Here is a 26,578-nt window from a genome sequence, read left to right as displayed (position 1 = left end):
TAGAGATATGTACTGCACTGTAGCTTAGGTATAAAAACCAGTGCTTTACCTTGATATTAATTAAACACATGGGCTCGCAACCCAAATCTTTAGTTATTAAGAGTGCTGCTAAATTTGAAGATAGTTTTGCATTGATAAGCAATACAAGCAGAAGTCTTACATAATTTGTAAGGCTAGCCTGTTTTAAGTTCCTTGTCTTGTTTTTGTAGAATACGATTTTCAAACTCAGTAAAAGAATACAGTTTATTCTTTTTTTGGGGGGGGGTTACAAACAACTTTTTCAAATGACATTGATAGATATTTCAGAAACAAAATATAGTCATGTAAGTTCAATGTTCCAAGTATTGAGTGCATGATCATGGATATAGTCTCTTCATGTAAGCTTTCAGAAATGGTACCTAGAAAAGAGGCAGCCAGAAATGTTGAAGTTGGCATCTGCTGGGTTTGGGAGCCAGTGCGGTGAAAGACTCCAGGTGCTCTTGAGCATTTTGGTTCCAGCCTCTGCTGGACTTGGAGCTTGATTAACACTCAAACTGAAGGCAGGATGGGGTCTTTTGGTCCATGAACTACCTTCTAGCCCTAGCTTCACCTTCTGTGCTGGTGCCAAAGGTTTTAGTGGAGGCAGCATCTTCACAGTCCTGGGGATGCAGCAGATCACCCATTCAGGAACAGAAAGCCTGGGTGGAAGAGGCCCTGCCAAGAGAGGGTATCTACACCAAGGGTGGTTTTACATGCTTCCTCTCCCACCACAACTAACTGCAGGCTGCATATTTCCTGAAGCTTTTTGTTTGTGAGTCAAGACCTCTACGCAAAAAATGTAAAATGTTCTGAAGTGTCATCAATAAACCCCATATATATTAAGCATGTAGCCCAAACTTTTTCTTGCTATGAATTGATTCTAGTTGGATCTTCTCCAAGTCTTGGGAGTTGAACTTGAAGTATCTTTCTAGTGTAGATGCAAAGTCTTCCCAAAATTATATCAGTGCTCTGGTTGCCATCTGAAAACATGGTTACTGCAAAAAGTTTGTCTAAATTTTTCTATGTATCTTTGCTGACATCAGAAAAGTATCCTATTTTTTGCCCCAACCCCTCAATGTATATTTATCCTAGGTTGACAGCAGTAATATATATGCAGAGATATGTACACGTTGAACTTAATCCCAGAAGGACCTAAATTACAAAATTCATTCCCTCATTTGTAACCTGTTCTTTGAAAGTGACTACTGTTTAGGAAACTATTCTTGTCTCATCAACTAATGCACATTTATTCTCATGTACTAGAGTTCTCCTACTATCATGCTTCCTGGGTTTTTGAAGGGAGGTAAAAGTAAACATGTATTCTTGTCATTTTGGGAGACTTCTGACCTCTGCTTCCTTGCCATGCTGAGCTGACAATATTATAGTTAAAGTGTATGGTGTAAATGTTTATTAGTAACAAGTGTTTTGATGTGTTATGATTGATTTTTCTTCAACTAGGAAAGTAGATGGCTTTCAGACTTCTAAAATTCTTATTTAAAATATTACCTTCAACATTTACTATTAGTGATAAGGTGCTTTCATGTTTTGTTTCATTTGTTTTGAATAACATGCTAAATGTTATTTCTGAGAGGACAAATGAGAGTATAGACAGTCTAGTCAAGTTTCAAGTACTTAAGGGGCATCTGCTGGATGACTGAAGCAATGTTGACCCACAGATGTAACAGAAACTTCTCTGATTTTGCAGTAAGGTCTTGTGAGAGCCACATGAGAGGCGGAGTTTCATTATAAAGTAATAGTGCAGGGATGTATAAATATGTGGAATGCCGATGCTCTTTGAAGCAGCAACTATGTATGGGTGCGCTCGGGCCCAAATGAAATCTCCAAGAAATATGTAAAATCAGGAAAAAGTAGGGGCTTTGGGATGTGTTTTATTTTTTTAGATGATTTTGGAAAAAAATATTTGATTTTTTTCTCAAAGGACAAGTTATTAAACATCAGAGGATAAGTAGCATACAGATATATTGAAACTGGGATAATCAACAAAGATGTCTAAACATTTCAATCACTCTTCATCTTGGGGGAGGTTATGTTCTCATAGCATTATTGTTCTGTATTAGAAACTGCTGTCTGCATATGGTCTTCCACTTCATCTGTTTCGATGTGGATGATAGTCATAAGGCTTTGTCATAATTAGAAAATCAAAACAGTTCTTTGAACTGCTTAGTCCAGATGTTTTCAAAATAAACGTCAGTTCAAGTCTTGTTGCTGTGGTGTCAGCAACATCTGAAAGAGTATGAGGAAATCACACTGCTGCAGTTCTACAAAGCCAAAGGCTTCTTACGTTGAATTTGCTGTTAGCAGGAGGGCCTTGCAGAAGCTGGGGGACTTGTTTTACTGTACACCCATGTGCAGCAGCAGCACAGCCTCTTCTGCAGGTTTCTTGCTGATGGTTGAGCTTTATGTTCTGGTAACTTATGGGGTGATGGGAGGTGGGAAGACAAGGCTTTGCATCAGACTAGTGGGGAGCACAGCATTAGAAAAGACTGCCAAGCACCTTCTGTTTGTTGTGGACATCTGTACAATAAATATTTAGTCAGAAATTCTTAAGGAATATATAATCAATAAGTTCCACCAGATGACTTCCAGTATGCAATAACAAACCTTCTCCCTGCCTACTCCCCACGATTAGATTTACAATTTGGAGGAAAAAGAAAAAAGTCCCTCCTATTTGTTGTGTAAGGTAGCTGCAGAAAAGCGTACTGCAAACAGACATCAATTTGTTCTCCTTTCAAAGCTGGGAAACTTTCAAGGAGAGTTCCTGAAGAGTACATACCAGCAGTAGCTAGATGTTCTTTTTCCAAAGTGCAGAACGTGACCCAGTAGTGTTGCTCTACAGCAAAAGCAGCATTGCAAAGTTGGGAATCATCTAAAGATTTTATTAAGAAACAACTAGACAGATCTGTTTAGTTAGGATCTGGTGAGCTAGCTGGTTTAAATTAAAGAAGAGAGAATATTGGATTGGTAATGGATATACAGATGACAGGCCTGGAAGTTAATGTGATTTTGTCAACTTCCTACATTTTATTAAGATTCCTATACATGATATTAAATTTAAAGCTGCGGTTTCGGCATCTGGAGACAAGCCATGCTGTGAGATCTTCAGTTTTTGCCTCACCTTTGTGGGTACAGAAGAAAAAGTTTGCAAGCGTGACTTAAGTGTGTGTAAAAAGTTTAAAGAAAGGTTTTTAAAAATAATCCTAGGATTTTTGGACAAGTTACTACTTGGCAAACTTAAACTTGTTTGTTGCCGATGTCAAATGTTTAAAAAAAATAATCAGACTTCACTGTAAAGATTGATACTGTTTCATTCAGATTCCATAGCACGTAGTTCATAGCATGTGTAACTGTATTTGCAGTACAGTTCTAATTTTCAGAAATGTGTTGATCACTTACTAGTACACAGCTACATCTGAGATCAAAGCTGAGCCTTTGGCTTGTGAGTAAAGTAGGATTCAGTCTTTGTAGCAGGAACTGCCTGACCTCATGGCATATCAGGGTGACAAGAAAATGCAGTGGCTAATGTTTAGAGTGTTACTTTAAAGGTAATTTTTATTTGGCACACTGTGAGCAATACAGTAATGGTGACTTTCAAAGATATTGAGAAGAAAATAACACCTTTCACTATGCAAGGCCTCTTTGAAGAAAGGGCTTTGATCATTGCAGTGGGATGGCAAGGAGGTGGTTAATGTTTAGTCTAGTGCTTTATCTTGTATGGAATAATAAACTACTGGTTTTCAACATAGAGGAATGTTTACAAGGATATATACTAACTATAGCTATAGCTTGATGTAATAGTCATAATTGGGTGAACAAGGTGAAAGACTATTCTGTAAATGGCACAAATTATTTGACTTTAAAATATGACTGAGAAATATAATAACAAAATGAAAGGAAGGCACAATGGGAGGCAAAATTCAGTAGTGACAGATGCTAATTTACATTGGCAAGAGTTGTTTGAATTGCTAATAAATATTGCTGAGTTCTAGTTGTTGATAATATCAGGGCAGAGCTATAGGAAATGAAAATGCATGTGAGATAGAGCTGTATTATGGAATTAATCTGTTGAACACAATGCCACAAGATATCATTTAGCCCTAGAGTCTAGAAAGAATCAAGAAAGGCTCTATGATAAGCCCCTAATCAATTATACATTTCATGGAATATTAATATTCACTTCTACCCTATAGAGTGCCTAGAAGGAATTGCTAACTTAGAGGGAAAAGGAAGGTGTTTCCTTCTTCCTTTCTGAGACTGTGGAATGGTCAAGTCGTCGGACTGATGCAGTATAATAGTTTTAAGCTAAAGACAACAATGCCTACCTGTATTCATATTGGTGTGTAGGAAATCAGTAAGATATTTTGGCTGTTTTGAACAGTGCTGTCAAATATATTTGAGCAGATTAATGACGAAAGGCAAGATAAACTTGAAATATTACAAAAGAAATTGAAAAAATGCATAAATAGATTAATTTACAAATATGATAAGAAGGTCCTATTAGAGAAGGGGTCCTATGTAAATGCATTTGTATTTTCTCTCCAAATTAAAACAAAAAAATTTGAAGAGACAGTAATGTTACTTATTTGTGTGCATACATATCTGTTACAGTTTTCAGTTACTAGTAGCACCCTGTGCTTTAGTAACTGAATCAGTATGGAGTATTTTAGGAGTTAAGAATTATGTTGTCCAACCCATGAATAAATTAGTAGGGTAGAGTGATGTTACATGTGATTTTTGCTTTCATAGTTATCTTAGTCTACTATATACTCTTAATGTCATGTCCTTTCCCTGATTATAAATTGACTGCATTTTCTCATCCTAACTAAAATAAATCTTGATCACTAACTTTACGTCTTTTGTTTTCCAGTTTAAAAGAATGCTCAATCGGGAGCTAACCCACCTATCTGAAATGAGCAGATCAGGCAATCAGGTCTCAGAATATATATCAAACACATTCCTAGGTAAGACTACGATGAGAATTATCTTTTTTGTCCTTTGGGTTTTTTATTTCTCTCTGAGCTGTGATAGAGCTTAAAAGGAGGTAGCTTTCCATATTAATTTCTGTTCTCAGAAACTGTACATTTAGTATCTCATTGTTCAGTGTTTGAGCAGAGAGATCATTTTAGATCCATTTCCTTACAGCTCATTTAGTTTGTGTATGTGGTTTCTCTGTGTGTGTAATTACAGATAAATATTCATATACATATATTCATGTAAAATTACAACTACTATATTCCCACTGTATTAAGAAATTAATTTATAATGGATTAATTATATACTGAAACGAACTCTTCTACTCTGTTTCCCTTATGAAAGTAACTGCAAAGAGGTTTCTGTGTGCTGGAAGCACACAGCACAAGTAACCTCATAAAATCTTGTAGTGCAGAGTTCTGATGCTTTGGTATTCCCTGCCCGCATGAGCAGGTGGATGAGTATGACTAAGTCAACAGACTGCTGCTAGAGGAATTTCTGTGGCTCAAGAGCTTGTGTGGAGGCATGTGAGCATTAAAAAAAGCCTGACACAGTATTAAAAAGAGTATGGTTCCTCCTCTATGGCTTTGCAGATCTAAATATATAATTCTTTGCTAGCTGTGGTGAAAACTAATAACATGTGGTTTCATACTGTTGATTTTGAACATGAAGATAAAGATAATATACCAGTCTCAAACATGTTTTGAGCACAACACCATTGGTTCATAAAGACTGCGTATAAGGGGGAGGCTCGGGTGAATACATCTAAATTAGGATAACAAATACTTTAAAAAGCACCAGTCACACATGTTAAGATACATCTTATTTTACTTCTGTGAGATATCACAGCTAGTGCTTCTTGTGGTTTTTTTAAAAGAAGTGGGCTTTTTAAAGTACATTTTATCCTGCTTGTCACCATATCCTAAGTGGATTGCTTAATGTGTCTGTTCAGTTTACCCATGATTGCAGTAGACTGCCTGAGTGCGGCAGCACAGCAGGGTTTCAGACAATAAGAAAGGAATGAGCCCCTGTCATGGAGAAGCACCATCGCACAGCTTCAGGAGCCCTGAAAGTCACAGCGTACGGTGGCCTGAAAGATGACCCACTTACGCTGAAAAGACTGAAATAACATTTTCTGCTTGCTTTTACTTGAAAACTATAGCCTCGTTTTGGCAGGGTAAGGGAAATGCATCTGTCAGCCTTTCACATGAGACCTCAGTCTTGAGCAGAAAGAGAGCTGGAAAGGCACTTTTAAGTTACTGAGCTATGGGTGTTGTTTTGTGGCTGCGTGAAAACCTACAGTACTTAAAACTGTGTGTGAGAAAGGAGTACTAATGGGAAAAATGTCATCTACAGAATTATTGCTTAAACAGAATATTTTCAAAATATGCAGTCTAAGTATATAGGTTCTGGGCAACAATGTGAAGAGAGAAAACATTTTTCCACAGAAAATTTTAATTGATCTGTTGAGTCAGGGTTTTTTTTATACATAATCTACCTCCTGAACATCTACACACTTTCTCACGTTTGAAAGTTACGAAATGTCATGAGAAAACAGGTTTTTCTGTTATTTTTAGTCTTCAAAACAAAAATACTCTTTTCCCAAATAGGGCTATATGACACATATGAAGTTACTCATAACAGCAACAAATACATTCCTTGTAAGAATTAAGGCTCCTATGTTGAGCATAATAATATGCAAGGCTTTAATTCTTCAGTGTCATTAACCTATTTTCCTGTGAACATAGAATGTAAGAGAACCCGCCAACACGCATAGCATAATCAGGGTCAAAATGGCAAGCTGTGTTTTCCAGATATTCAGATGGGCGCAGGATCCTTTGCCCTGTGTGCTCGTAGTTACAAAAGCAGAGACAGTCTCGTGGAATTCCTCTGGAGATTTGAAGTTGTTCAGACAGACACTTCCTTTCACTTGAGTTAGTCCGACAGCTCAGCTTACGAACCCCCCTTTGATGGGTCTAAGCTTTGTGCGTATGACCAAAACCATAAACATCAAAACACGAACAGGAGTCACTGTTCCTTGTGTGTTGCCAGTTTGCACCAGCCAAGAGCTGCAGCACTACGCTTCTCCCTTTTCTTGATGTCCGTATGAGGAGAGTGGTGAAGTATGGCGGGGGCAATTGGAGGACTCAGTGCCGCAGGCTAAAGCTTGGTGACATTTCCACAGTCTCTTCTTTGCTGAGACTTGTTTGGAATTTGAGTTGTCCAGTAAATGGAGCTGCTAAAGGGTAATTAAATAAAATAAATGGAAAAAAGAAAGAAAGTGAAGAAGCAAACATAATAACAATCGGGAATTAGAAATGAACTTGCTACGTTCATCTGCTTTCAATGTCTTTATTGAAAATTACCATTGCAGGAAGTGAAAAATAGACATATGTTTTGAAGAGCCCAAATTTATTTTCTTTATTTATGTTGTTCTAAGGTGTTTTTCAAATAGTAGCTTTTGCTAGGCTCCTATGTTAGAAGCACCTGCTCTGGATTTTCCTGGTTTTGCTGGAATATTCCTTGAGGACTACAAAAGGTGCAAGTACATTTCAGCAAAGAAGAGATAATTTGGAGGGAGTCGTTAAAACTCTGTGTTGAAATATAGTATGAATAAAAAGGAAAAAAAATAATGCAAATACCTAGCAGTTCTGGCAGGAGATTTCTTTGGGGACCACCGACGTCTGCAATGCTCCACATCCCCATACTGTTTCTGCCTCAGGCAGCTGGCAATGGCTTTAAATATACTTTTACTCTCAGCTTAAAGTTTTGCTGGCACATATGTTGAGGTATGTGAAGTGGGGCGGCCGATACTGCTATGGAGGCAAAAGCCCACAGCGAAATGTTGGGTTTTAGCAAAACAGTACTTCTGTTGGTATTACTTATTGTGGCTGGGAGGTGCAGAAGTGCACTGCATTGCTGGTGTGAACTGCCTCTCCATCCAAAGTACCTCTAGATGTGGCTGGCAAAAGGCTTTGAGTTGTACAGAGTGCTAACACAAACAGAACCAGTTCCCACGTATGAGGTTCTTTAAGTCCTGAAAATGTTTTATAAAGGTTTACATGAGATTCAGTTTTGATTGTTTTTGAAGTACAATTTCGGAGAGTGTTTTTTGCTGGAAAAGAAGACATTTTAAATTTTCTTGCAAAATGAAAGTTTAGATTTCTGTTCAGTTGTAATAACATTTTTATAATGAAAGAATTGACCCTCTCTACAGCGCTACAGGTGCAGGGGGAGTGGAAATCAGTCACAAGTCACATTTAAAGCCAGTTCAGAAATAATGAGGCAATTTGTGAAATAGGAATCTACTTATACTGAGGTATAGGTCCGTGTTTATCTTTTCATGTTTTTACTGCTCTTGATATGAACTATTAGTTGTAAAATGTCCAAACGTAAAAATAAAACAAGTTTTGTTAAGAATTACAGTATCAGTAAGATACTTCTCAACAGTGAAATGGACGAAAATATTTGTAGTTCCTTTAAAAATTGTTCTCTTTTTCTTCACTCTTTTGAAGACAAACAACATGAAGTTGAAATCCCCTCTCCGACACAGAAGGAGAAAGAGAAAAAGAAGAGGCCAATGTCCCAGATCAGCGGAGTCAAAAAACTGATGCACAGCTCCAGCCTAACTAATTCCAGCATTCCCAGATTTGGAGTTAAAACAGACCAGGAAGATGTTCTTGCCAAGGTAGAGAACATATAAATCCTTGAATTTAAATGACTGAGTTAAAAGAGAGGAGGGTGGACTTGTCAATATTGTTCTCTGCTCTGCTTATAACAATTGATTTCAAGCTGTAGCACCAAAGGCTAGTCTCACTTGAAATAGTATAAATTTGGTGAAGTGGAAGACTAACAAGTAAAATCAGAATCAGGCCATAAGGGTTAATTTTTGCATGAACAGCATTTCAACTGGAGATGGAATGTAAATTAGCATTTGTGTATGCCTTAATAAAGCTGCTTATTCATAAATAATATGAGGAATGAAGACAACGTACCATATACTGTCACAGGAATGAAAATATATAGTAGCCCTATGTTTTTTGAAAACACACAACTGGTATATAGCATTAGTGTCCTTTCAGGTCCTGTCTTTAGCCATATAATTTTGCATACGTTATTTCTGGTTTTGTTTTTAGTGACATTTCCTATGTTTTTTGTACCATCAGCTAACTGCTTGGCAGTAATCTAAAACTGGCATAAACTGATTATTAATCTAATTTTAGAGTCTTGCATTTTGAAATATGCTTATCTTTATGTTTTCAGGAATCTCCCTCTTTATTTGAAGAGTGTTTTTGAGAACTAGGGAGACAGCAGCATAACCGCAGCATCTCTGGAGGTTTCCTCCTCGCTGAACTCTGCTGTCACTGGGTAGTGAGATAGCAAAGTGTGTCCGTTCAGCTTACTCAAGATACTGTGGCATTTTTGCCTCTAGAACAATCCACTTAAGAGACACTCTTTCCTGCTGAGTGAATTAAAATCTGAAAAGTTGGTAGCTGCAAATTCAAATATTACAAGATTAGTAGAAGCAGCTTTCCCCCTTCCAGGGTTTAGCTTATAATTTTCACCATGGCAAGGTTTGAGTCATCATGAGTCTGCTGTTTGTAGCTGTTTCAATCAAAAAATGCTGGAATTTGGGGTTAGGTTTGAGTGTGTCTGTTGCTTCATCCTGCTCTAGGAACTGGAAGATGTGAACAAATGGGGCCTTCAGGTTTTCAGAGTAGCAGAGTTATCTGGAAACAGACCTTTGACAGTCATCATGCACACAATTTTTCAGGTAAGTAGCAGCAGCCATGCTGCTTTTTGCTTATCTTAGATATTTTTTCTCTGCTTTGTAATCTTAATTGCTTGTCTTTTCCTTTTCTAGGAACGTGACTTGTTGAAAACATTTAAGATTCCAGTAGACACTTTAATAACTTATTTGATGACCCTAGAAGACCATTACCATGCAGATGTGGCATATCACAATAACATACATGCTGCAGATGTTGTTCAGTCAACCCATGTCCTGCTATCAACCCCAGCATTAGAGGTAAACTGTGCTGAGGTGGGAAAGAGGCAGGCATGAGAGAAAGGGACATACTAAGACTCTTCTAAGCTAAATATTCAAGATCTTGATTTCTGCAATACTTGAAAATAAATCTTAACAGTTCTTTCATGAATTATGCTCTCTTAAAAATATTTTGTGAGGATCAAACCTTATTTACATGTACATATCAGGCAGATGTCACATCTTTTAAATCATGGTTTTATACTTGCAGATTTATACTGTCGTAACCTTTCTCATCGTAACACAATGTATAACTTGTTTCCACCATCCCATTATTAATACTACATCCTGTTCTGTCATTGTTTGTCACGTGGGATTCTCACTAACCACAGTGAGTGGAATTGCGTAGGAAAGATAGTTATAAAATGGGATTCCTTCAATAGGGCCATTTATTTTTTGTTGGGTTTTTTTTCCTTTTGTATATTCATTCTGGTCCTGAAAGGCTACTTTTTAATTTTTTTCTCAGGCAGAGTGGAACATGTACTAACTTTTCACTGGAATAGCTGATTTTTTTTATAAATATTTCAAAACTGTTTGGAAAAAAAAAAACATTTTGTTCTTTTCTAAAGAATTTTGTTGTTGAAAATGCTTAAATCTCTGAAGTAGAAGTGGAAGAAATACTGAGATTAGTTTCCCTTTTTTAAAGTGCAATTCCGATCTTAGCGTAGCGGACATTGATATATTGCAGTAAATTCTTGGAAAAAGGCAGATAAAGCAAGCAGTTGCAATTTTTGTAGTTCAGAAGGATTCGCCGCCATTTTGACTCTTTTTCATAATGACCATCTTTCATGTTACTGTATACTTCTGCTTTACCTTCTTCTTAACAAGAGGCCTATAAGTGAACCTTAAGACTGTTGGCCGGTCTTCATTGACAAAGACTTGGGAATTCTTCTGGGAAAGATTTTTTTTTTTTTTTTTTTTTCCCCTCAAGAAGGAAGAGCAGAGTGTGTTCTTAAATCACCACTGGCTTCACCAAACAACTGAACTGGTTGTCAGTAGCATTTTTTGAATTTTTTTCCAGATCAACTGTTCTTCATGGCCTTGTTCCCAGCAGAGCTTTAGCCAGTAAAATAGCAATGTCTGGCTGGTGCCACTGCTGACCTACGCACTTCTGAGCTGTTCTTGATCACTTAGGAAAGCAATTAAATAATGTGGGTGCTTGTGGCAACAGGACTTGGTGACGTGCCAGGGCCACTGCAGTCCTCTCTCCCTGTCTTCCTAATAATATCATATGGAAGAAAAATCAGTAAATGTTAAGTAAGATGCCTTGTAGTCTGTCACTGTTTCCTATAGCATCATTTAGGAGATGTGTGTCTTTCAAGTATACAACAATAAGTAGGAGTTAGGCTGAAACTTTTAACTTCAGTTTGTGGTATAGGTTAGAAAACTGTACTTATCTAATCTGTACTTAATGATGTAATAGAAGTGGATTTATTTACAGACTGAAGCTGAAAAAACATCAGTTGTTATGGAATTTAGTGATGCTGTCAGTGTGAAGTAAGAATCATTTTACTTTGGCCACACTTGAAATATTTATGAAACTCTACATAATTGACAATTTGACAAAAGACTGTGATAGCCTAGGTGTAAAATCTTGAGATCTATGTGTAAAATCTCTTGAGATCCCTGATACATTTTGAATGTGTTTTCCTTGCTCAGACCTAGATTCGGAGTAGAGTCATTTTTATTGAAAACACTTTTTCATTGATTCATTCATGATTGTAATTTCTGTTTCATGATTTTCTAGGCAGTGTTCACTGATTTGGAAATTCTTGCAGCAATTTTTGCCAGTGCAATACATGATGTAGATCACCCTGGGGTTTCAAACCAGTTTCTTATCAACACAAGTAAGTTTGATGTTCTGTGGCTTTCTCAAAAATTTTCTGCAAGATCTGCACATAGCAACTGAAAAATGCACAGTTCATTCCCTGTTTACTTCTATCTTTACCTTTTCTCAGTAAATAGATAGGAGTTTGTATTTTAAACTGTATTTTAAGTTTTGCATTTCTTGTAACTTTAGAAATAATATACATAGTACCTTCTATAACGCTGGCACTGTTTCAAGGTATTGGATGTGGTTTCCTAGAAATTAGTTGGTTTACATTAAATAAATAAAGTTGTCGAGAAAAACGAAGAATTAAATAAAAACAAACAAACGAAAAAGGAAGACAACATTTTATGGGCTTATATTGGAAGCATATGATATGATCAAGAATAGTCATACATTTGTACGAAATTCAGAAATCAAGCTTCTTTTTAGCAAACAGACTGCCAGTCCCATCTCTGTGTCACCCTAGCTGCTGCCTCTTGGACTGAATTTTCTCATCAGCCTGTCCCTGCAGGCTATGTCAAACCTTTTTTCTTTTTGTGAGTCTCTTGCTGACACTCCATGTGTGGAGAAAACCCTAATGAGATGAGACCCTAATGTCAACTCCAAATTTGAAACCCAGTGTACTTGTTCTGCATTACTCAAGGCTATTCTCTGCAGCATTGCATGAATCCCTCCCCCCTCGTTAATCTTCTACTAGAAGAAAAACAGCGTTAGCTTTGTTGAACGCGATCATGACACATTTACTGAATGGCTTGGTGCCCCAATGTAACCTGCTTTGATTTCAGTGGTGTATGTTACTATTGTAAGTAAAATAAGCATGTTGTAGGTCAGTGCAAGTTCCGTCATACAATTTTATTTCTTTTGCTGACCACTTCTTTTATGATAACTGACCCAGAAGTACAACAGTTGAAATAATACAATAGAATAATCCAAGCACAGAAGATGAAAAAGCTACAGAAGTGGAAACATACCTAGGGTTGTGTATTTGACCCATCTGGTGGCACATTTATAGATACTGTTATTCCTGCACTTGGGTGAATTTACTGCACTGGTGCTAAAATAGTATGACCCCAAATCAGCAGTATAGTTTGAAGAAGGGAGCTCCTCTTCTGACTCACTGCTGCTGTACACTCAAATAAGACCTCCACTCCAGTTTAGCCTGCATCTAATTTTATTTGCCTTAATGGCCTGAGGTCTGCCCTGTAGTGAAACTCAGTTTGATGACTCGCCTGCAGGGAAGATTGGGATTGAGTCTAGATTTCTGGTGCTTCATTGGTAATTAGTACAGTTCAGCAGCACGGTATAGGAAGGGACTGAATCAAGCTTTGTGCACAAAACAGTGTGTAATACCTAAATTCTTAAGAGTGGGCATATATAAGTAAAGTTTTTATTTGTTTGTTTAATCAGAAACTGAATATCAGGATATATTGGTGGCTCTGAGGTGCTACAGGGAAACTACTGAGTTGTTCAGGTTTAAGCAGGATGACTGGCTAGTTGAAGGAATCAGTAGTGATACGTAAAGCTTTTACTTTTCAGCAAACACTTGAAATTCAGTTAAGTTAGGAGTGATTCTGATGCTGCTTATTTAGTGGCTTAGAGGAAAGGTATTGTTTTTCTCAATTCAGCTTTTAATAGAGAAGGCTTTCACGTCAATCAAGTAATATCGCTAACTGGAACGGCTCTTGCCAAGCTGAAAGAGACAAAGGGCTTTTATCTCTTTTGAGTTGTTCTGTGTACAGAGAAGAAACTGTAACAACAGCAGCAGAGATAAAGACCTTCTAATTTAGGTGTCTCAAATCCTGGATTTTCCTAACCTCTAGAAGATCATTTGCTTCCACCTATTTTTATTTTCCAGTGAAACTTACAATGTATTAACATTTCACTAAGAAGTATAAGAATACATTTTTCAAAAGCATTACAGTTACTTACAGTAGGTACACATTTGCTATATTTCAGCTTATTCTGTATAATTGCTCACATGTGATATTTCTGAGTATTATTTCATTATTTAAGGATTTAAAGTCTGTTTACACAGTTGTCTAAAAATCTGATCCCCCCCCTTGGATGTTATTAAAGAACAAACAAATATGGATTGTATTAGCATCAGAGGAGATGCTTATTTGATCACTGTAACTCTGTCCTTCCAGACAAATACTCTTGAAGCTTATAATGTGTTGCAAAGATTACCAAGGGGGAACTTCCTTCCATTTCCACCTCCGTTACAAAGTGCAGCGCATTTTAGCTTTCTCTGTAGCTTCAGCCCTTCCACAGTGTTTTGGCAATGTTGAGTGTTTTGCAGTTGGGGCTCATCAGAAGGCTGTTTGAAAGGAAAATAAAATAGTGCCTGTCTTCTTTGTAAGGAAAATAACAAATAGGCAAGCTTTGTAAATGTTGTGTGAAAGATGAAAGAGCAATATTTGACAAACTTTGTTTTTCCTTTTGCTATTACGTTTTTTCTGCCATTGGGACAAGAAAAGGTAGAGGAGGGGTTTCCTGATTCAGAAGATTGATGTATTCAAGACAGCAGAGGAAGACAGCAGGAGAATAGATAATGAGACTAATGAAATCTGAAGAGTGGAGCTTTTATAGGCACCCCATTGAGCCAGAGGGATTTTAAAACAAAGCTGCTGTAAAAGCAGATGAAGAGGACAAGTAGTAGGATAGACTTGATGTATGGTTAGATTTAGGGTAGAACAGTTGTAATAAATAGAAGTTAATAGCACACATGACAAGTGTGATTGCATAAAAATTATTTGGGTTTTTTTTTATGACCGATTCATTTGCAAGCTGTGTCTTAAAACATATGCAAGCTGACTGTGTGGTATCCCCAAGCAGAATCTAAAGCCATGCAGAGCTGGCTGTTCAGCCGGTCTGAGCAGACAAATAGAGACCTTGCATGTGTGCTTTAGCACAGGTGTTGCTAGGAAGGTGTATGTTATTCTCACAGCCAGATGGAGTGACCGAGTTAAGAATACTTCTTTTGGAGATGGCAGCATTATGGCACCAGGTGCGGACCATGCTTAAGTATAAGGCAGTAAGCAAGGCCACTGCTTGCATTTTCAAGCCACATGACCTCCCAAGAGAAAGACCAGAAGCATAACTGTTACCAGCCTCCTCTCAAATTTTCTAATTGTTGTGGACTAGTTGGCTAGGCATCTGAGTTCCTTAGCTAACTGCAGAAGGACATGGTTTGAAAACCAAGATGTGTGCTTTCTGCCTGACTTGCGGCAAAGCCTCAGCCGTGTGTTCCTACTGTGAGTGCTGGATAGCTGCAGCTTGACTTAAACAACAAAATTGTAGTAGATGTGATGGGAGGGAGGCATGAGGAAACATTGGAGTGTGTTTTAGTTTAGGTGTGTTTTTATGCATTTAATATTTTCAGTGTGATCTCATGCAGAAATGAAAATGTATTCTGAAAAATACCTTCCTTGTGTTTTTCTAACTTGCCACTGCAAGTTAGAACATGCTTCACTGCAAAGCACTTTATTTTGCTGAACATGCTTTGCCTTGATTTGTTCAGATGTTCAGTCATGAATTCTGTAACTTTTGATACTCTGTGAACTAGAGGAACTCTGTTTCTGAAAGTTCATCTGTAAATCTTGTTATGAATGTCATGAATTTGAAAAATCTTATGGGATTTGGTAGAAGCTCAGACTTTAGTAATGTTCTGCCTTGCAATTGTTATTGCAGATTCTGAACTCGCCTTGATGTACAATGACTCATCAGTACTGGAGAATCATCACTTAGCTGTGGGCTTCAAGCTGCTGCAAGAAGAAAATTGTGACATTTTCCAGAATTTGACCAAAAAACAGAGGCAATCGCTGAGGAAAATGGTCATTGACATTGTGAGTTCTGCTTGAGAGTCCCTCTTCCATAGTGCTAGCAAATGGACTAATAAAGCACAGAAGCATGTTATGATAAATTACATGTCATTATACCCATAACCAATGAAGTAAAAGTTTGAAGTTTTGTTGTTTCTTACTCAACATGAATAGTGGGTTCTTTCCAGTTTCAGTAACCTTCTAATATCTTTTTAGATGATATACAATCCTGCTTCAGGCTGCTTTTGTACAAACATGTACAGCATTTCACCATCACAGTTAGATATTTGCCACTGAACTGATGATGAATTTAGGCTGATCAGATCATTCTGAACAATCATTTTGTCATATTCTTAAATTAACCAAAATGAAAACTTAGTATTTTGGACAGTAATGACATACAGGACTTAGACTTCTATATTGTATTCAGACTCAGGAGGTATGGGTTCCCCCCAGAACTGTTTATTTATGTGTTCAAAAATTTTTTAAAAAATTCAGTAGAATAATTTACATCATATTAATTTATTGCTTTGTTTCTTTCAAGGTGCTTGCAACAGACATGTCTAAGCATATGAATCTACTGGCTGATTTAAAAACTATGGTTGAAACCAAAAAAGTGACCAGTTCTGGTGTCCTACTTCTTGATAATTACTCAGACAGGATTCAGGTAAGAAAATTAACCTGCAAATGGTCACTTGTGTTAACTTACATTCTTAATAATATTGGCCTGCCCATTCTCCAGCATGGGTTAGATCAGCTGTCCATTCTCACACCATGACTCACTACCTTCCCTCTACTTGCTCTTAGGTTTCCTACCTGTGACGTATTCTGTTACGTACCGAGTGACTCTCTGAGAGAGTAACAAGGTACTAGAGTACTTCTGAACTAAATGAAGCTTTTGCCTTCCCTTCAAAATTATCAGCACCTGATTGGTCTTTCTGTCAAAGATTTTCTGTCCTTTATACAGGCAGAAGCAAGTAGTTCATGGCTATTACTGCAAGTGTGAAAAACATTGAATCACATAAGTTTTTGCTGTTTAGAATAAATCTTGCACTGTATGTATTTTCAAGATTCTGTTTCACAGTCACCAAAAGCATAAATGGAAAAGGAGCTGGTTTTCTCCAGTGTAATAACACAACTGGTGTTCAATCTATTTTAGGTTCTTCAGAATATGGTGCACTGTGCAGATCTAAGCAATCCAACCAAGCCACTCCATCTCTACCGCCAATGGACTGACAGAATAATGGAGGAATTTTTCCGTCAGGGAGATCGGGAAAGAGAGAGGGGAATGGAGATAAGTCCTATGTGTGATAAGCACAATGCATCTGTAGAAAAATCACAGGTAATGGATTTAAGTAGGCGGTTAAATAACACAGTATGACATTTTAACAGAAAAGGATGGTCCATATCCATGTCTTGATTAATTCCTGAATGCAGTATTTCCCTTTTTTCCTCCTAGTTAATTAATTCAGCTCTTGAATAGTAAGTGAGGGGAGCTGAGATTTTTACTGTGAAAACATATTGCGTGGCAGTGTGTTTCCTGAAGGGATTCCATCACTGTTGTGATCTGCAGTGAAGCATACACATCGAGAGAGAGTATTGTACGACTGTTTATTAGGGCTTCCTTCAAAAGCAGAATTAAATATAAAGCAGCTGTTTGGCTCATTAGATGCAGAGAAGTTGTTTGGAATGAACAGTTCATTTGAAAACAAATCCTTTCCAAGTCCTTATCAGTATCCTGAATCAGACTTTTGGAAAGTAAAAGACTCAATTTACTACATAAAACAGCATGGTTTGCTTTCAGCCACCTTTAAAGGTAGTGCATCTAATGTTTCTTACTGGCACTATATTTCTCATACTTTATGTGACTTATAGGCATAGTTGTTTATTTCTTTGTGAATAAGAGCACATCATGATTTTCTGTTATTTGAAACAGGTGGGTTTTATAGACTACATTGTTCATCCTCTGTGGGAGACGTGGGCAGATCTTGTTCACCCAGATGCCCAGGATATCTTGGATACACTGGAGGACAATCGAGAATGGTACCAGAGCACAATCCCTCAAAGTCCCTCTCCTGCACCTGATGACCAGGAGGAGGGTAGGCAGGGCCAAACTGAAAAATTCCAGTTTGAACTAACACTGGAGGAAGATGGTGAGTCAGACACTGAAAAGGACAGTGGAAGTCAAGTCGAAGAAGACACCAGCTGCAGTGACTCCAAGACTCTTTGCACCCAGGATTCAGAATCCACTGAAATTCCTCTTGATGAGCAAGTAGGGGAAGAAGTAGAAGAGGAGGAGAACCAGACAGAACCTTGTGTGGTAGAAGACCATTCTCGTGACACGTAACAATGGAGATGCAGTCTTTCTCTCTTGCTCTCTCCCATTCTTTTCCTCTTCCTCTCTCTGTGTTTTTGTTTTGTTTTTGGTTTGGTTTTATTAGGGAATGGTTTCCAAAGTGTAAGTCACATGCTACAACCATAGTCACAACTTGCGAGGACGTTTGTTGATCAAAACTGACCTTGATGACTCAGTTTGGCACTCAGGAATATTGTAACCAGAATTTTCACCTTCACGGCATCAGAAAGGAGGGGGAGAACACCCATAAACTACATTTTAATAAGCTCTCCATTTGGCAGATTTGATTAAATAAAGCAAGTATTTTCAGAGGAGTACCACCTGCCAACCAAATTCTGGTATGCTTTGATAGTTTTTGAATTCATTGTATTTCACAAGCAAAGCATTGGATAATGTTCATCGTGGGAGGAAATAGAAAACAAACTGAGATTCCTACTGGAAAACAAATGCACATAAATGATGGGACACAACACAATTCTGTTACCAATAGGAAGATGAGCTGTGGAAATTGCATAATTTTCTAATTTCAAGTCTTCCTGATATGTGACTGAAAAAAGTGTAACCCAGTGGGTTGCACTAGCCTCTGCATTTTGTATAATATGTAAAAGAGACATCTTTTGTAGAGCTTACTTTTATTATTAAATGTACTGAGGTATTATATTTAAAGAAAAACACTTTCAGACTTCATCTGCCACTGGTTATATTTTTTTTCCAAAGAGTAATTGCAAGTTTTCAGTACAAATCTGTGCTACACTGGATAATACTTCTAGGTTTTTTTTCCTTTCCTTCTCTTTTTTGCACCTTAGAATCTCATGTTAATATTGAGCTGTAAGAGCCTATGTTATATATTAGTGAGTTCCATTCATGTTACATAAAAATCTTTCAGTATGATAGCTTTTTTGTTTGATTTTTATTTTTTCATCACAATTTTCCCAGATTTATTAGAGGAACTTGTGTTGTGCTTTTGCCTTCATAGTGGCCTGATCCTGCTAATTCTGTCTTACTACAAGAAGTAAGGTCCCAGTTGGTTTCACTGCAACCACTAAGATACGGATTTGCAGGACTAGAGGCCATAATAAAGGTCATCTTAATACAAAAGCAGCTCTTCTGCTATACTAATAAAAATAATCCCTCTGAAACATGATTTCCAGACCATTTTTTGGCTGGGAGTTATAGACTGCTAAATCAAAACAGACAAATACAATACGTGGAATATTTGTTCTGGCAAAAAAAGCATTAGTGTAATATTTCCAATTTTGACTTGTTAATAACTTATCTGTGTCAGCTATCTAGTTAAACCATTTGCTAATCTGAGATGTGTACAACATAAAAATAATGATTAGCATTGTTTTTTTCATGTCTTTGTTGCAAGAGCCTTTTTATGTTTTCATGTAAATGAAATGCATCATGAGAGTTGTAGTTTACTCCACATTATTTCAGTCTTGGATCTTTTCATCCTTTATCCAGCTTGTGCAAAGGGGATACTAATTTTCAGTTTGGTACTGAAAGCTTCTGTAACTTGGAAAGTTAAAGGGAGGTAGGAGTTTGTATTTATCATTATCCAGTCCTGCCATTTGGTGACATGAAAGAAGAAGAAATTTTATTTCCTCCACTTTACTCTTCATTAAAATTTGTGGTTTTGAGCATAGAAGATGGGAAATTGTTGCCTAGGGAAGCTAGCAGATTCCCACTCTGTAAAATTCTGGTAAAATGGCAATACCAAGATGATTTCTTAACAAAAGAAGACAGCAACAACCATTATTTCCCCTTCGGATTCATTTTGAGGTAATTCGCAGACATGAACAAAGGTGGATCTTTTACATATCTGAGACCTAGAATAAAAACTGTTTAAAAATGATTGGCTAATAGTTCAGCTTTTAAATGCATTTTACATCCTTCTATATCCCGGTTGTAGTTTTGTCCACCTTTAGCCCTCACAGGGCCCTAGCACAGAAGGTGCTGAAGGAGGAAAGAGAATGAAGACAACTCATGGGGGTTTTTTCAGTTTTTGACTCTTTTTATTATTCATCCTGAACCTGATTCATCTAAAAATCCTTTCAGTCCCCAAGAGTGCCTGGAGCCTTAATAATGGAAAAGCAATATAAGTTCCAAAATAAACCAATAGGGACCTGAAAAGGTTTTGTATCTGCACTAATGGAAGGTAAATGAAAAGAATAACAGCATATTGTGAGACCTACACCCATACACGTGGACAATCAAATAGTAGAAAATAATATAATTTCTTAGAGCTGGGGATACAATGCACTGTACAATCTTTTTTTCTTCTTTTGCCAAAGTGTGTTTAGCATTGCACACTGCTTTAAAACAATACAATTTGCAAGTGGCTTTATGTGTTCTAAATATTTTTGCTGTAAGAAAATACAGTGAGTAGGTATTGAGTGGGGAAAAAAGAGAATTCACCTTGCTTATAACAGTACAGTTTAGCTTGCAAGTTACTGTACTCAGTAATGCTGTATTTGAGCTATTAAATTGTTTTGTGTCGTTATTAAAAAAGATAATGAAAGAATACAGATAGAACAAATAGCATTCAGAAGTTTAAAAAACTTGAATGAAATGGATTTTACGGAAAGCTTTGACAGTTCTTTTCAAATGCATTATTTATTTTATTTGTGCCATGCATTTTTCTCACCAAATGACCTTACCTGTAATACAGTCTTGTTTGTCTCTGTTTACAACCATGTATTTATTGTAATGTACATACTGTAATGTTAATTGTAAATTATCAGTTCTTACTATAACATCATCCTTGTCAGGGTGGTGTTGCTATATTTGGAAACTCTTGGTGAGAGAATGATTATTGTGTATACATATTCCTTGTACTTTTTTTTTCTCCTGTAATATATTCTATGTCACCTTAGAGCTTGTTTATGGAAGATTCAAGAAGAGTATAAAATACGTAAAGATATATCAATAAAAAAAGCTGCAGGTCTTTGGTCCCAGGGCTGTGCCTTAACTTTAAACAATATTTTCTTGTTTTGCTGCATTTGAAAGTAAGGTAGCTGTGGGGCTAGGGCTGGGCATTTCTACCATATTTTTAGTTGCTAATTGATGGGGTTACTCATACGAGCTAATATGCATGATACTGTAATGAGCTTCCATTCATGACCCTACTGGAAGTTCAAGCTTTTCCAGTCTTCTGGCAATATAATCGTATTGTGTCTCTGATTATCTTTTTACTGGCTATCATCAGGGATTATTGTAGCCATTTTTTGCTCATTAAAAAAAAACTAATCCTGATGCTGTATTTCAGTACTGAATTGCACTGAAACAGCTTTGGAAAGCATATCTAATAAGCATTTGATTTTAGTACATATTGGGAGATTGAAAAATTTGAATTAAAAGGGTATAAATCATACACTTCTACAATCATTGGTTTATTTAGTAGTACAAACTATCACTGTATAAACAGAATCCATGAAGTAGGAGAAAATACAGCTTTTAATCTTGGAAATGCTTTCCAACACCAATATTAGTGTTATAAGCAGCCGAAGTTTTATTTTATGTTGATGTATCTAAGGCTTTGTACAAGTAACGCACTAGATCTACAGGGGAGTGGTAAACCTTTAAATCTTTTAATAACACTAGTATTAGGTTTGCAGGTTGGACTGAGCAACTCTTGCTGTTTGACTTGTCACGTTTCTCCAGACTACTTACTGCTGATATCAGTGAATTTGCCAGAGCGAGGTAGATAGGTAGATACCCCTCCTCCATTCCAGCTATGCCCAGCCCTTGTAGCATGTGACTTCTTTGTGAAAGGAGAGATTATTTTTCAAGGAAAAACAGAGCCTCCTTTTTGACACGAACTGTAGATTTTAGCAGCCCTGGCCCAAAGTAAATCGATTGCTTTTGTTTTAAATGATATAAAAGGGACACTATAACAACAGAAATCCTGAACAATCTTTTTTTATTGCTTTAATTTGAATTTTCCTTTGGGGATGTCCTAAGAGTGGCAACTTGTGTGAACATTGCACATGACTATTCTTTCACTGGTTTCTTAGCCTCTCTTACAGCCTATGGGATAGTACTGTACGTCAATACCTTCATATGAAATTTTATATGCAATGGAAATAAAAGCATGGGTTGATTCTGCCTAGTTACTGTATTTGATCTTCTTTTGCAAGCTTAATTTTTTTACATACATCCCATAATCGTGACAGCTTAAGAAAAAGAATATTTCCAGAATAATTTGACTACTGTATTTTTGTCGTCATACTGTTTTGCATAGATAATAACAAATAAATGTGGGGGCAAATCAGAAAAGTCAATCAAATGTGGTATTTCATAAAGAAGTCTAATACGCAAAGGTGTTCAATCTCAGTTTTCAGGAGGTTTTACCATTGGCTTCAGTGGCAAAAGCAGCCTATTCTGAGAGAATAAAACTTCAGCTTTAAAGAAACCAGAAGACTACAGATTGCCTAGAGGAGCAATATGCTGGGATACCACAAAGAAAAATTAAAGAGAGTACCACAGTGAAATATTACCAGACAATCTCGGCCCTAAGTGGATCATAAAAAGAAATAGTATTTTAAAATGAAAAGCATAAACGACAGCTCTTGACTTGAAGAAGAAATGTGGTCTTAATGCAGGTGCAGTTCCTGAAGTGGCTTTCATGGACCTCTCCTTGATAAGAGTGAGGGTTTTGTTGTTTCGGGGGTTGGTTGTTTGCTTAACTGAAAATAGGTTTTGATTGAATACAAAAAAATTCTATGTCGATTTTTTTTCCTTAAGTCTCCAATACTACTTGGGTTTGGGGTTAGTTTGCAAGGAGTACTGATCCTTAGGCCTCCTTTTTAATCACATTTTGGTGTCAGAAGAGGCTGGTAAAAGCTGTGCTGGGAAGATGAAGGATGCCGCACTGAGCATAGTGGGGTGGATAAACCACATGGTGGCTGTTGTTCTGGGCAGGCTCATCCTTGCACACTCCCAGTGGCCCTAATGGGAGAATGGTTTGCATACATCAAGGCTATTTTGAAGGGAAGCAGGAATCCCAAATTCTTGTGAGGAACTCAGGTACCACAGCTGTGCCCATGGTGAGCCTCAAGCTGCCAGGATTAGCTCACTGCTTCCTATATCCTCTGACAGCACTTTGTCAGGCAGTCTCTGTGCTTGGCAACACTGCGTCAGAATACGCAAGTGTCAGAGCAAAACCAAAATGGATTCCGTTTCACTGCAGCCAGCTGCTGCTATAGGAATTGAATGTATTTTTGAACAACTGACTCCTCTGTTTCCTAATGAGACAGATAGTCTGAATAGCTGGAGCGTTGTTTGATCTCTCTGCTGCAGTGAAAACAAGTCACAGCTGCTAGCGCACATAATGTTTACTGGGATGACGAGCCCAATTTCTCTACCAGCTGTGAATAATTTTGCTTACTTTTTCCAGGAAAAAAAGTAAAACAACAAAAGAGTTCAAAGATGTTGTAAAAGCCTTTAGTTACTTCAATTTAGTTCAGCCTGCAGGGTAAAGAAAATCTCCAGTTTCCTCCTGTCAAACTGCTTGAGAAATATGCAAAAGTAATAAAGGGGGACAGGAGGTCCAAACAGAAATCAGAGTGACAAATTGGGGGCAAAACCTGGGCAGTGAGAAATACCCTCCAACTAAAATAATATCAGAGGCAATCCCATGGCTTGGGTAGGGACATTAGAACTGAGTTTGATTTTGATTCTGTTTCAGTTCCCCAGGTACGAAGCTGTGCGTTTTTTTCTTCTCACAAAGCAAATATTTTTAGGTCCTTGGAGTTATTATGGTAGTAAGAACTACATATGTATTTATGATGGACTCTTGGAAAATAAAAAATCGTTTGATACAAGGCAGACTTTAGCACAGCTTTAAAGACTGAAAATGTGTGATTACTAACTCTACTAAACAAGCCCTTAGCATGAGGGTAGGAGGGTGATGATGGCATCATACCTGGGTAAACAGCCCTTAGTGAGAGGGTGAAGATACAGGACGTGTGGACCCAGATAGCATTAACTGTCTAGTGCTGATGAGCTGTGCAGACGCAAGACGCAAGCAGTCGCGTTGCATGGTTACCTCCAAACATTGAACTTCTCACTCCCGCTAGCCTTTACCCTGTCCTCCTCCAGCATCCATGGAGTTCAGGTGCCTACGCTATCAGCATTTCTAATATGCTGCAGAGACCATTGTTTACCTGAAGAAGGCTGGAAAAGAAAATACAGGTTATGTAGCATGTAGTAATCAATGTACAGTTGGCAAGCCTGTTGTACATATATAGGACTTGGCCTATGGCAGATGCGTGTGAGCCATCATTACTGGGGCTACACAGAAACAGTTAAAGGTGGCTTAAAAGCTTCCGTACCTTCTGATAGCTGAAACTCTTCAGAAAACTAATACTCCAAGTCTCTTATTAGCGAGTTTTCAAAACCTTGACTGACCACAGCATTGACCAAACTAAGAGCTGTGCATGGCCCATCACAGATGGTGGCTAGGGGCTTACATTGGCTGTCCTGACCACAGCCAGGGGGACACATCCTAAACTGTGGTGCTGGTCAAAGCCTGATACAAAGCCTACTTGATACAAGGGATCACTTGTATGCAGAGATGCTGAGCGGTGCCCCTCTGATGAAAAGAGCAGCACCAGCTGATGTAGAGCTGCCTTTATAATCCGTCTGGCTGTGGACCTCTGCCAGCACCTCGGTTTCTTACAGAGACCCACATAGAGCAGTTCTTCACTTTAGGATATTTTCCATGATGTGGAAAGAGAACAGAAGCACTCCGTGGAGTTTTAAAATTGTATGTGTTTACTTATTGCGCATACTACAAAGACAAAGCTTGCAGCAAATGAAGAAGCCCTGCTTCAAAGGAATTTTGCTTGCTCTCTCGCATTCTCTCCCTCTCATTCCCACCCATAAGCTGAGGTAGTATGTCTCTAATAACTGCATGCAAGTGGGGATGAAGAATGTGGGACACATTTATCAGGTGAGAGGCTAGCAACGAATCACTGATACAGCATGTGTGCGATGATTTTGTGCTGACAGTAGCTGCAAAACAATGTCCCTTACAAAGCTATGCCTGTAAAGGGCTAATAAAAAAGCTTGAGAAGCAGTAAAGGGAAGCCTATTTAAACAATCTTTAGTATTGCTAAGGATGTTATTGGAATCAGTGTTCAGGTTTGGTACTGATGCCTGGAGATGCAGTTTGGGGAGGAAAAAAAATGCAATGGAAAAATAAGTTAACAACCTGGAATCTTGCTGTTTAGTGGAATTCAAGGTGTATGAACTATTTATGTTACCCCAGAGAAGGTTAAGATATGGCTTGATCATGTGAGGACAGAAATGTGATAGCCTCTCAGCCCATCTTTTTGTCTAGCAGGCAAAGCCAGCTGCCAGCAAGGGAGCCAGATCACTGGAAGCTGACATGTTCATGCTACAGGACAAGCAGCTGCATCAGCTGGTTTCCTTCACTCTTTGTGCTTGCCTGGGGACCTCTCTGGGGCCCAGAACTTGGGGAAATGTCACTGTAACAAGTGAGCAATGTGCTGTGTGTGCTGGGAGCTATACACACTTAGTGCTTAGTGCCACAGGTCCTACACTTAAAATTAATTATATGTGCAGTTCAGGTTGGTTTAGCTTTGCCTGAGAATGGGCTGGTCCCTTGTGCGAATGATGGGGAGTGGGGCAGGGACAGAAGGAGAGGGAAGTGCTCTTTGGATGGGTTTTTTCTATTGCAGAATTTTCAAAACATAAAGCCCTAGGGCTATTGCAAAATACCAAAGTATTTTTTTGGCAGGCAGAAAGCTTTCTGTCTCTATTTATAATAACAGCTTCCAGTCTCAGCTGAAATTCTCACTTAACCTTCTGCATTGTTCGGCTCTTTCCCCATGTACTTGTAGGAGGGAAAGGACACCTCTGGATTTAGGGGTGCTGGCAGTCATGTTCCTTCTAATGCCAGTGTGGAGTCCTGGGCTTGTGAGCCACGTGGGGAAGGGAGATGGGGCTGCAGCACTTGGAATATGGCATTGTGCTGTTCATGGCAGCAGTGGTGTGTCACACTGTGTTAGCAGCACAGCATTGGCCCTGTTTTCCTCAGCTGAACTGATACAGCTGGGTGTAACTGCACATGTGCCACCCCTCATTTTTTTAATGAGCAGACCCCCCATCAGCCAGGCTGCCCGCGGATCAGGGCATCCAAAAAGACCGGGCTGGCCTGCTTCTTTCTCTTACCCAAACAATTGTTTGGATTGTCTTCTCCCATCATCAGGTAGCTGAGTTTGACAGGGTTGGTTCACTGCGTTGGTAAACATGGCTTTGTCAAGCTAGGGGATAAGATGCCTCTGTTGTAGGAAGGGATGGGTGCAGCTCATGGACACAGGCTCGTGCTTTCTGCTCTTGCAGAATGACTAAGCTGTGTGGACAGATGTGAGTGTGCCCATTTTCAGATGTGTCTCTTTCCCTTCCACGTACATCAACTAACTTTGCACTTGGATGGCCCCACAATGTCCTGGAGCTTGTGCTTCATGTACTACTCTTCCCCCATC

The 26,578-nt window shown here is 38.2% G+C and overlaps 1 protein-coding gene across 4 annotated transcripts in view; it reads left to right on the top strand.

Annotated features, from left to right (window-relative positions):
- Positions 1-22,176, top strand: part of PDE4D (phosphodiesterase 4D) — a 367,272-nt gene extending 345,096 nt beyond the window's left edge. For all 4 annotated transcript variants that reach the window (XM_064437862.1, XM_064437863.1, XM_064437867.1 and 1 more), the window contains 9 exons: positions 4,904-4,997; positions 8,523-8,695; positions 9,683-9,781; positions 9,872-10,036; positions 11,802-11,901; positions 15,576-15,730; positions 16,251-16,373; positions 16,866-17,048; positions 17,643-22,176. In XM_064437862.1, the coding sequence (XP_064293932.1) occupies positions 4,904-4,997; positions 8,523-8,695; positions 9,683-9,781; positions 9,872-10,036; positions 11,802-11,901; positions 15,576-15,730; positions 16,251-16,373; positions 16,866-17,048; positions 17,643-18,053 (1,503 nt within the window). In that variant the 3' untranslated portion in view covers positions 18,054-22,176. The remainder of the gene's footprint in view (positions 1-4,903; positions 4,998-8,522; positions 8,696-9,682; positions 9,782-9,871; positions 10,037-11,801; positions 11,902-15,575; positions 15,731-16,250; positions 16,374-16,865; positions 17,049-17,642) is intronic.
- The last annotated feature ends 4,402 nt before the right edge of the window (positions 22,177-26,578 follow it).

The sequence above is a fragment of the Phalacrocorax carbo genome, chromosome Z (assembly GCF_963921805.1).
Source record: "Phalacrocorax carbo chromosome Z, bPhaCar2.1, whole genome shotgun sequence".
Lineage (NCBI taxonomy): Eukaryota > Metazoa > Chordata > Aves > Suliformes > Phalacrocoracidae > Phalacrocorax > Phalacrocorax carbo.
The sequence above is the reverse complement of the archived record's forward strand: the minus strand, read 5'-3'. Positions and strand labels throughout refer to the sequence as shown.